The sequence below is a fragment of the Clupea harengus genome, chromosome 17 (assembly GCF_900700415.2).
Source record: "Clupea harengus chromosome 17, Ch_v2.0.2, whole genome shotgun sequence".
NCBI lineage: Eukaryota > Metazoa > Chordata > Actinopteri > Clupeiformes > Clupeidae > Clupea > Clupea harengus.
The window spans coordinates 5,836,780-5,849,315 of record NC_045168.1 but is presented as its reverse complement, the minus strand read 5'-3'; the positions used below and the strand labels follow the sequence as shown (position 1 = coordinate 5,849,315).

The 12,536-nt window shown below is 44.6% G+C and overlaps 1 protein-coding gene across 1 annotated transcript in view; it reads left to right on the top strand.

The window, feature by feature from the left end:
* ctnnd2a (catenin (cadherin-associated protein), delta 2a) overlaps positions 1–12,536 on the top strand; it is a 308,508-nt gene that overhangs the window by 222,017 nt on the left and 73,955 nt on the right. Inside the window, 1 exon segment of the mRNA XM_031583814.2 lies at positions 7,327–7,540. Within this exon segment, the coding sequence (XP_031439674.1) occupies positions 7,327–7,540 (214 nt within the window).

Sequence of the window (12,536 nt, the reverse complement as noted above, 5' to 3'; positions counted from 1 at the left end):
TGCAAAGTTGATTGGCTTGCTTTATGCAAATGTTTTATTTGATTGAAAACCAATATTGCCAAACAGGGCGGTACAAAATAAAATGATAAAGTGCACATTTCAGGTAAACAAGGACTCAGCCTATAGTGCAGTTAAACCATGGCTTAATATTTTCTTTTTTTCAAGTTTGCTGGGAACATAGCAGTCAGGCCTCTTATTTCAGAAACATTGAACCGTAACAGTTAGGTTACCAATAAAAGGTAAGCCTACTACTTCTTTCGTTCAAAAACTGGAATTACACTATTGAAGGTGTCTAATGCTATATATATGCCCTTGAAAAGGCAAACTTATGGTTTTATTATTTTTGGGAAAAAATAGTAGCAATCTATTACAAAATGATATGCTTATCCTACATACACTATAGAAACTATTAAAAAACTATTCAGCTAAATGAATAAGTTATTTTCTTCTTTGGTATTTTTGTCATATTCAGATTTGCAATACTGATTGCTGGGTAATATGTATACTGTTGTCCAATGTCAAGTCTCTATTTGATCACAATTGTGACAATACAATACGATATAGCTAGTTTAGGCGCAAAATCTGAACGTCAAGACCGACAAGTTGACTGAGCATAGCCAGAGGCACAGCACACCTGCAAGCCAAACAATGCCTTTCAAACATAAAAGTGGTGATGCATGATTTGCTTTTTCAATGGACAGGATTGCCAGCCCATTCAGCCTCTCATGCTGCTCAGGTAGGTCTTAATGAGTTTCAATTTGGAAAAGGGTCGCTCAGCTGTTGCCACTGTCAGAAACAATAGCAGGGCAGTGCACACCTCACTGAAGGTGGATTTTACGGAGTGATAATCCACAATCAGCATCTTGGCAAGTTGAGAGACTGAGGACTGCTGAGCAATCTCTGGTCTAAAGCAGGCCCTGAATGATAGGAGTTGTGCACCAAATGTTATTCCTATGTCCCTATGTCCCTGTTGTAGTGGTCAGACAGACGTTTTGCCTGGTCATATAGCTCATCATCGCCTGCGAGCTGATGACCACTACAACAGGGACATAGCAATAACCTTTCCAGCACAACTCCTATCATTCAAGCTGCCATGCCCCTATTAAACAGGCTGTTATAATTTCGGAGTCAGGTCGCCGCTGAGTGCCTGTTTCATTGTGTATGTGTTTTTCAGATGTGGGTAAAGCTGCTGTGTGTGCTGCCGTACCATATCATGCCTTTCATCAGTGTTTTAAGAACGTTTCAGCACTTTGACCGTCTGTTTACGTTACCACGAGTCAAAGCACTATCCATGTTTCCCCGTTCTCTTTGACCTGTCTACTTTCCCAATACAATAGCCGAAGTAACTAATTCGACCGTAAAATCCAACACATTGTTAAAATATATATGCCTAATGGTGTGTGTGCGCGCCTCATGACTAGTAACCAGCGTGCACTAGGGCCCTTCATAATAGCGTGCACTGGGGCCTGTCGTAACTACCTTACGCCACTGTCTGTGTGTGTGAGTGTGTGTGTGTGCGTTTGTCTGTGTGTGTGTGTGTGTGTGTGTGTGTGTGTGTGTGTGTGTGAGAGAGAGAGAGTGGGGCGCCAGAGAGAGAGAAAGAGAGTTACAAAGTAGGTGCATTATGGCAAGAATAACGAAGCAGCCTTGCCCCTCACAGCCACTCTGTGTGCTTTTGACTTCACAGGCACCCCGAGGCACACTGGCAGGAGGCTCGGGCTTTAATACTGAAAGACATGCAGAGGGTTGGAGAGAAAGACTAACTGTGAGAAACAGAGAGACAGACTTAAAGTCTGACACAGAGAGTGAGAGAGAGAGGAAGTGGGAAGAGGCTCAAGCCTTACACTGTGGGGTATCAGATGACAGAGTGGTGGTCTATGGAGGAGTGGGTGCTTGCAGAATAACAGTCAGGGAGTCATATTAGCTGGACAGGCTGAGTCGTGATGATGGTGGCCTTTCCTCCAGGATGTGACGGGCTGTTTGGATTCCTCTGGCTTACTCCAGACCACCCCCCCCTCCAGTGACTCCCATGGAAAACACAAATACACGCACACACACACACACACACACACACACACACACACATACACACACACACACACACACACACACACACTCAGTCACTTACCATCTGGCTAAAGTTCAGCCCTCTCAGCCATTTTAGGGGGAAATCTAAACTGTCAATACCCATATGTGTCACTGAGAGAGGGAGAGACAGACAGAGAGAGAGAGGGAGAGACAGACAGACAGAGAGAAAGAGAGAGGGAGAGACAGGCAGAGAGAGAGAGAGGGAGAGACAGGCAGAGAGAGAGAGAGACCGAGAGAGAGAGACAAAGACAGAGAGAGAGGGGGGGGCAGCCATCATGGATCCTGTTCTCCTGCTTCCAGTGTCCATCTTAGTGGATGCTGCCTTCCGTCAGAGTGATGGAGTTCTGCTCTGGGAGGTTCGGGTTACGGCAGGCAGGCTGGTGTGGGCAGTGGGGGGCTAAATGGCTTCCGTTGGCTCACCTTCATAGTAGATTATTTGACGTGCGGACGGACACACACGCACACACACACAGACACACACAGACACCTACACTCAGTCCCACACACATACCATTACATACAGTATATGCACACACACAGATGTTTCTATTCATACATGCATGAACACTCATTTATTATACGGCTCTTCAGAATGTTCCAAAAAGTTCTGTTGATTTGAATGGGCCACCCCAACGTTCGCAGGTCTGTAATTTCTTGATATTCACCGCTGCGAAAAGATAATGACCGCTGTCATTGGCAACGGGTTTTGTGCTTCTAATTCACATCTTTCATATCATTCCGGAAGTAGTCCGGTCATTTAACGTAACGGAAAGTCATTGTAACTTGAAGTCAGCAAGTAATGGGTTGTGTGAGTGACCGGCGCGGCCAGCCCACGATTAGGGATGTGGACTTTGGAGATGGTGGTCAAAAGAATCGCCGGAGCAGTGGTTTACGTTTCCAATTCAACAATATTTATTTTCTTTCCAGGTTGGAATTTTAGCAAAAGCAATAACAAGCACAAACAAAATACTTAAACAAAAACAAGCTTCAAATAGCAAAATGCAGCGTAACAGTGTTACCTTCCAGAACAACTCCTCACAACAGGAAAGCTGTCCTTCTATCTCAACCTCCAGTTTCCTCTAGGGCGCCACAGAATCCCACCGCTGCCACCAAATGTGAAAGACCGGACGGTCACCCCACGCTCTTTTAGGGATGTGGCGACTGGAATTGGTGGTGTAGGGGAAATACAGTGCAGGAGATGGTGGTTTTGATATAAAAATATATATATTTATTTACAAGGAGAGACTGTTTGTAAGAGGCATGAGAGCACGGACAAAGAGAGGTATCGAGATAAAAATACTTCCCTGATGTGAGGTGAAGGTGTTTTTGTGTCTAGTTGTGTGGACACGGTGTCTTTGTGTCTTGTATATTGTGCCTGTTTTTGTGTGCTTGTTTTGTTTTGTTTGGTTTGGTTGGTACGGCTAGCTTTGTACTTAGCTTCGGGCTGAGTGCCTGGGCCTAGTTTGGGCCTGGCTTGGGCCTGGAGAGGGTGCCGATATTTGGGCCTAATCTGCCAAGCAGGTGCCTAGGGTGCCAGGTTACTTCAGTCCCGGGTGAGTACGGCCTGTATCTGTTATCTGTTTGATTTACATGTGTTTATGTTGTGTGCACTGTGTTGGGGTTGACAGTCCCCCCTGTAAATAAATATATATATTTTATATCAAAACCACCATCTCCTGCACTGTATTTCCCCTACACCACCAATTCCAGTCGCCACATCCCTAAAAGAGCGTGGGGTGACCGTCCAGTCTTTCACAGGTTGCTACGCAACACCTGAAACTTTAAAGTTCTATTTGCTTGAAGAACTATTTTTTCTTAGCGGAAATCACAAAACGGCAACAAAATCATTAAAAAGAGGTATTTTTGGAGGAATGTCTTCTATCGTTTTTGCAAGTAACCGTATAATAAGGGATAATGTATTGTCCGACGGTCATTATCCAAAAATAAATCCCGACTGGACGAACAGGACCCTGACGCGTAGCGGAGGGGTCTTGTTTCGCCCTGAAGGGATTTATAAGGGATATAATGGCCGCCGGACAATACATTATCCCTTACATAGAAGTCATCCTGCGTCCACACACACACAACATCATCAACATCGTCACACATGTGTTTTAACACATACAGATATCAAAGTTACAGGCCTGCGCGCACACACACACACACACACACACACACACACACACACACACACACACACACACACACACACACACACACCATCACCATCCTCACACATGTGTTTAACACATACAGACATCATAGTTACAGGCCTGCGCGCACACACACAGATGTCTTTATTGCTTCTCATACACACATACACATGCCATCAAACCCATACACATGGACACGTAGATATCATTCAGACATCCACTCAATCAAACACACACTCACACACACACACAGACTGTCTGTCATTTTTTTGGCAAGTAGAAAAGGTCCCTAGTCAGGTTGCTGTGTCCCCCTCCGGCTCTGCAGGCTGATTGAGTTACACTGTTTGTCTTGCTCTTTCTCTCAGTGTTCTTCAGTGTCGATCATGATTCGCCGCCGTGCTGCAGACTGCAATAGGCTCGCTCGTCACCACACGCATTTCGCATGCAGCGTTGAAATGCGATGACGTTTTTTGTTCAGCATGGCACACATGTATGGAAATCGCATTTGTTCTGGCCCCTAGGGAAAGCTTCATTTTTTTCTTTTCTTTCTTTCTTTTCTTTCCTTTGCCTCTTCATCAGACTATGGCAACAGCCGCACACTCATACTCATTCAAGACTCGTGAACGTCCATAAATTACGCGAATCGCACCGCAGCTGTGACGGCAAATATTCATCTTAGGGGGAGGCTAGAAAATATATGCACCTGAAAATCTTCTGATTTTCTCCCTCTCTTGTTTCGCCATGTAGAAACTGAAGCATCCTTGTGTATCATCAGAGACCGATATCAGTGCTAGACTTTGTTTGAGCCAAAAAGATTTACACAGAAAGCCCTTTTCAAAGCGCTTTGATATGGAGAGGGAGGAGGAGTTGCCTGATTTGTTGCAGTTTCTTGTGTACAGACCCACAACCGCGCTTCCAACGATCCTCTCTCAGATGATCGTGTTTCAGCGTTAGCACTGCGGCTAATGCCGACTCTGGTTATGCATTAGCTATGCACAACAGGGCCACTAGAAGAAAGCAAATCAATCTGTGGCGTTATATTTGAACAACAGCACCCAGAACGGCGTAGCTAAGCCAACGTTTCAGTGTGTGCTGTCGTATCACGCTAATGCTACACACTGCCAAATGATGGCACAAGGGAGAAGGAAGCTTTTCTGTCAATAAGTGTGATTTGGCCCGGCCCACGATCCCTGTGGCTTAGCCCCGGATTCACATTAGGCCCTTGATGGACTTGACACATTAATTGACTGAAGTCGTTATTTGCTGAATGTGCTCGGTTCAGATTCTGTTGAAAGAGTCTGCAGCAGCTTATTCAAGGACTCAATTTGTTTCTGCATTCCAGACTGCAACGCAGGATGTATGGAACATGCAAACAGATCTTCTGCAAATATCCTCACACACGCACACGGGTGCATGCAGTCACACACACACACAAAGTGGATCTTCCTTTTTGATAATTTGGAGTTGTTGAGACTGAAGTTCAACAAACAGCTCTTCTAAAATATCCTCACACACACACAGGTGCATGCAGTCACACACACACACAGTAGATCTTCCTTTCTGATCTTTTGGAGTTGTTGAGACTGAAGTTCATTGCCCTTTATCGTTGTCCAGGTAGTTTCAGAAGTCAAGACCTCTAAAGAGTCTGACAGCAGGAATGAACTTCATCTTCCACCATCACTAACAGTCTCAGATGTCATCAGAATGACCTTTCGGTGTACATGTTGATCTTTTCGGTCTTTCATCCTACAAAAGACTACAATACTACCTTGATAACACATGAGACAACTGTTTTACAGTGAAAGCCAAGTCTGTGTGACAGAATGCATTTCAGATGTTTCAATGTAAGGAATATCTATCTTTTAAGTAGTATGTAATCTAATTGTATGTAATCTTAAATATTCTAGTATGTAATTCATTTAGATTTTTTTTTAAGTAACACAAAAATATTTATTGTCAGAAAGCTATTTATTAACGTATTCAAATATTCCCAAATCGGCTTCTTCCAATTCTAATAGCGAGGGATCGTGTTGAGTAAATTTGATAACGTTCCCACCTTTAATCTTCCTTATGTTTACTGTAATGTCTTTCTTATGAAAACTTTCATAATAATTCCAGAAATTATAATTCTATCAAGAACCTCTGTCTCCAACCAACTTTCCAGACAGTTTCTTGTGGAAAGGAAAGGTTCCTTTAACCAAATCTACTCAGGGAAAGAGCTTGCAGAGAGTATGTTTGAAATGTAAGCACACACAGGTCTCTGAGGAACTGTAGACTCATCTCAGAGGAGAAAGAGACAGAATAAAATGAAACAAACACCCCATCTGATAAACAAACAAACACTATGGCTGTGATAAGTGTATCCCCAAAGGGCTTCAAGATGTCAGTCTACCATTTGTTTATATCACTGATCGCCTTTTCCTGTTTAATGGGGATACAAATTGAAGACCCATTTATTACACAGTGTTCTCAATCTCCATCAACATGTCTTGTATCCATCTTGTTTTCTCTTATGTTGTCTGCAGTCTAATGTCTTATAGGAAAGTTATGATTTCATTTCATCTTGCTGCTTCTCATAACTGTCACCTATAGTGAGTTATGTTCTCGTTTCGTTGTTTGTCTTGTGATGTACTCGTATGTGTTCAAGCATTAAGACGTGCGCCTGTCATATGGTGTTACACGGTGATGTAAATCATTGGCAAATGAAAGACAATCGTTAGCAGGAGAGAAGACATTCTGTAGATTAACATGTTTGAATTGGACCCCATCTCAGAGCAGATGACTCTTGTTTGGCCATGTGTTTGTTGCGGGTTAACATGAACCTATTTGCCAAATCAGTGGTTATCAGAGGCTTTGTACGGCTCAGTTTCATATCCAGTAACAGTGATATTAAGTAATATGATTCCATGATATGATATTAATTCATATGTTTGAATGTGATGTTCTGTTTTATTATCAATAAATAGTCTTTTTTTAATTGTCTTGTTGTTTTTTTTTTGTGTGTGTGTGTGTGTGTGTCTGTCTGTGTGTTCCCATACGTGTGTTTGTGTGTTTGTTTGTGTCTGTGTGTGTGTGTGTGTGTCAGATCCGACGGCTGGGTGGCATCCAGCTGCTGGTGGACCTGCTGGACCACAGGATGGCGGAGGTCCACCGGAGTGCCTGCGGAGCCCTGAGGAACCTGGTCTACGGCAAGGCCAACGACGACAACAAGATCGCCTTCAAGAACTGCGGAGGCATCCCTGCCCTGGTGCGACTGCTGCGGAAGACCTCCGACGTGGAGGTCAAAGAGTTAGTCACAGGTAAGGCAAAGGGGGATGTATCTGAGCCGCACACTTAATAAACACAGGTAATGCCCACAGAGATGGAGCACAACCTGCTGCTCAAAGAGGTAAATATTTCATTAGAACTTATTCTCCTTTTGAAATGAAGACATGGCCTTGCTATTGCCTGCATCTGCCTATCACCCATCTGTAATGTGCAAAATGAGGTTTATACCAATAGAGAAAAGGATAGCGATGCAATATTTGTCTTCTCATTTCTTTAATCTGTGAAGTGTCGAGGAAAATATGGTTTGAATGTGATGTGGTTTGAATTCATTAAATCTATTAGTCTTTCACAACTTTGAATGTATCGCAACGTCCTTACACAGTTGTTTACTGTACGTTCGTCCTTGCTTCTGTGTGTCAAATATTATCACTCCCCGATCTATCTTGAAGGACTCGCTGCTGACAAGTGTGTGGCTGTTTAGCGGGCAGCCCTGTGTGTACAATACGCCTGCCTGTGACAGCGCCGAATGCATAAGTGTGTGGGCAGCGCCGTTGAGTTGATAGGCAAACAGAAGCCACATAAACAGATGAATCATCTGGCGTTCATTAGTGCTGCGTTAGAGACGGCAGAGAGACAAGGTTGGGGTCCAGGGCCCCGGCTGGGAAGAGACAGCAGCACAAGCCCATCAGTCAGGCTGCACAGTGGGCTAGTAGGCAGGCGGCTGATAAACGACAAGTACATGGGCATGGACACGGTTTTTTATGGGTTGTTATGGATACTGTAAAGTGTTTTGAAATCTCTGATTTACATGTGTACTTATCATGTTCATTGGCTACTTCGTCCATTATATACATATATATGGCAGCGACAAAAAGTTGAATTTGCCACGACTAAACAATTTATTAATCAATATATTAATTGTCTGTTTATAGTTTGGAATAAAAATAAGTGTAGCTGATGGGTAGACAAGGGTTAAAAGAGACAATTAAGTCTTAATTAAAACTAAATGTCTGGGAAATATCAACTGATACGCTATAACATAATAGGCCATTAAGGTATCCTCAAGCTGCAACTAAGTTTATAAGACACAGATACGTGTTGACAACACTCACCCATACACACACACACACACACACACACACACACACAGGCAACACCTTCAAGACAGAGAATATTTCACAGTAGTGCTTGAGGAAGGCCTGTGAGGGCGAATCAGAGATGCCTAACAGTGCATCTAATACCCTTGGAAGTGTGACAGTGTGTGTGTGCACTCGACGCTGGATATGGCCTGAAGGCACTTGAAGGGTCACACATCACACGTCTGCTCTCAGCCCTGATCTTTGTGCAGGCTGAAGTGCTGTCCGTCTGTCTGTCTGACGTGTCCATCTAGTCCATCCTTATGTCTGCCCGCCTAGGCTTCAGGTGGGGTCTGATTAGCCGTCTCTGTCATGGCTATCAGCACGTCTCCTGCCATTGCTGCCTCACTGGTGCTAATGAAGGATTTGAAGCTGGTGATGGGGGAGAGGAGTGAGAGAAGGGGGGGGGGTGATGAAGAGTATGTGGAAGAGGAGGAGGAGGAGCGGGCGGGTGGGGGCGGTTCTGAGGTAGAATCACTGCTGAATCTAAGACATCCACGGCACACTCATTTGATGGTGAATCAAATCCTTTTATGCGAGAAAATAAAAAGTGAGAGAAGGAAAAGTGGAACTCCATTCACAATTCACATTGACTGGAGGATATGCCAGCCCATCATAATTGTGTGCATAACGGAATGTGTGGTGTGTGTGTGTGTGTGTGTGTGTGTGCGGACAGTGTGTGTGTGTGTGTGTGTGTTAGAGTGTGTTTCAGGATGCTATGATTGTTAGAGAGCGTGTGCAGACAATGTGTGTCTATTAGAGTGTGTGCGTTAAGTTTGTGTGATAGAGTGTGGGTGCAGACAGTGTGTGTGTGTGTGAGAGAGAGATAGAGAGAGAGAGGGAGTGCGAGTCATAAGTATTTTCTTCACTCTTCCCTCACCTCGGAGGGAAGGCGTCGTTGGCACAGGCACACGTCAGGGAGATAAAGAGCAACACAGAGAGACCCTCATGTCCAGCCTGCCCTTTTACACTCCCCAGAAGAAAGACCTTTTCCATCTCACACACTTACACACTCACACACTCACATATCCACACACACTCACACATCCACACACACTCACATATCCACACACACTCACACACCCACACACACACACTCACACACTCACATATCAAGATACTGACACACACACACTCCTTCTCTCTCTCTCTCTTTCACACACCCACACACACACACACTCACTCACTCACTCGTACACACTTCCCATAGGTCAGGCAGTCTTCACATAAGCAGCCTGAGTCTGGAGCACAATGATGGCCATAAATTACCCCAGAGAACACAGTGGTGATTCTACTGACAGGGCAAATTTCAGCATGACAAAAATTAATGACTGTTTCATTTCTCTGTTAGAAAATTTCAAAGGACAATCAGTTGTGATTCCTACACTACAGCATCTTTCTTGTAAGTGTTTGGCACATGTGGACAAAACCAATATGGACTAGCCCATGCCTGAATAGATCAGCTCAACTCTAATCATCCCTGCGCACTCCCAAAACTTGATCATCAGCAATAGCCATATGGACCCGTTTAAGCTAATTATTGCAGTGTCTAGTGTAACTTGGATTACTTTTTACATGCGATGCAAAATAATCTTTATTTATAGTGTTTGGAAATGCATTAACAGTTCTTCTAAAAATCCTTGAACGTGAAGGTCCAGAAAGCAATCAGCGTTGTGTTTCAGTTTTTGCCACGTCGATGTTGACTTATGGCTTCCACCTTCCTCCCTTGTGAGGGTGATTTATGAAAACTATTCTTTCCCTGCATAAAAACAAATTAGTAGCAATGAAAACTGTCCCTACGGGCAAAACTCCTCGAAAAACACGTCCGTAAAAAAACGAGTATCCCACTGACTTAGCCCCCTGACTAAGGGAGAGAGAGAGAGAGAGAGAGAAAGGGGGAAAGAGAGAGGGTAAGACGGAGAAAGATCTTGAGATGAATGCATTCAGGAGGGGTCTGTCCGTATCTCCTGTCTGGGAGCAGATTATCATATAAATTAAAAGGTAAGTGCAACATGGGCTCCTTAAGAGTGGCGACTGCCACTGATTAATCAGGCAGCTGAGGTCTGGGGTGTCTTATGTGTGTCCCAGGCAGCAGGCAGGGGGGAGATGGCTCTTCAATGAAGCAGTGTGTGTGTCTGTGTGTGTGAGTGTCTGTGTGTGTGTGTGTGTGTGTGTGTGTGTCTGTGTCTGTGTGTGTGTGTGTGTGACTGTATGTGTGTGTGTGTGTGTGACTGTATGTGTGTGTGTGTGTGGAGGGCGTGCATGAGCAGACTCTGATTCTCGGTGTGAATTTAATGGCTGCTTACACTACTGCTCAGGGTGGGAGACCTATGGGTGTTCTATGGTGGGAGACCTATGAGAGCACTTCGGTTCAACTCCTGTTGTTTTTAACTGAGCCGTATAAATAAATGTGACTTGACTTGACTTGACTGGAGAGCCCATAAGAGGTATGGAGAGGAGGAGACAAGAGAGGGGAGGAGGCAGTAGGAGATATAGGAAAAGGAAATAGAGGAGTCGAGGTAAAGTGATCAGCAAGAAGGAGAGGAGAGGAGAAGACTGGAGAGTGGAGGGAAAGAGAAGCGTTGAGGGTAACGACAGGGAGATAGATGACAGATCCCTATTCAGCCTGTTTAGCGCAGTAACAGCCAGTACATGGCATCGATGCACACCCACAGTGTGTGTTGGCTTCTTCTTTGTAAGTAAAAGACCCCAGGGGTTTACACACACACAGAGATCCTACTGTAATTACTCGCCGTCTTCAGAGCACATGACGCACACTGACAAGATTAAGGGTTGCATCAGACGCACCTCATTATTAAACATGAACCTTTGCAGTATGCCATGTACTGGGCCAATTACTCATATAAGTAGTAGTGTCTTAATACACGATACACACACAGGCATGCACACATAAGCACACACACACACACACACACACACACACACACACACACACACACACACACACACATTCACACTTACTGAGTGAGAGAGAAAGATTCACAAACAGAGACAGAAAGAAACCAAGCTTTTCCTTCCAACTAGGTATAAGTGCAGATAGCAGATGGAGTAAATGTGGAGCGGAGCAGGTCCAACTCTGCTTCTGATCATCACAGGACCAGGCTCTGGTCTGGACTCGTCTGGACTCATCTGAGAGACAGAACCCGCAGAGGGACTCGCTGTGCGTTTGCTGTCAGGTGATCGCGGCTAGCAGATGGAGCTGAACCAGACAGGAAGGAAACTCGCGAGTCGTGCAGACGAGCAGCAGCGACGGCGACTCTCTCGAGATGCTGACAAATCCGTTGGCAGAAAGCACTTGTTTGGATTTCATTACTCTCCCCCCGCCACGGTTGTACTGAGGGACTGTGTGGGGGAGGTTAGCATCCTCGCTAAACTCATTCTGCTTTACTGAGAGGCACAGACTGTAATTAGTGTCTACCATACTGCTGGGTTTGTTTACAGCGTCCGGTGCTCTGTAGGGGGTGGGAGGCTCGGGTTCAAGCCTGATGGAGACACTTCACTCAAAGTGTAAGTGGAGGATGTTGGAAGATGTGATCCTATCTTTTCATTGTCATTTTAGTTCCACAATTCGTCTTTTTTTGGAGAGGGGGGCAGTAAATAAATAGGAAATTGAAAACCAACGACTGGCTGACTGAATGAATAAAAAATTAGGGGACATATTATACTATGACAATATCAGACTGAGACCATCATATCGGTTTCTTTAAAAAAGAGACTGCTGAATAAAACATCCTCATCTCAAGCCAATCAGGCTGCGCTGCTTAGGAAATTACACACTTTCGCTCGGCCCGCACACATCTCCATTTCAAGTCTTTCACATCCCCACCACCACTACCATACTGGCTCTTGCCGTGGGATTGCAAATAATGCC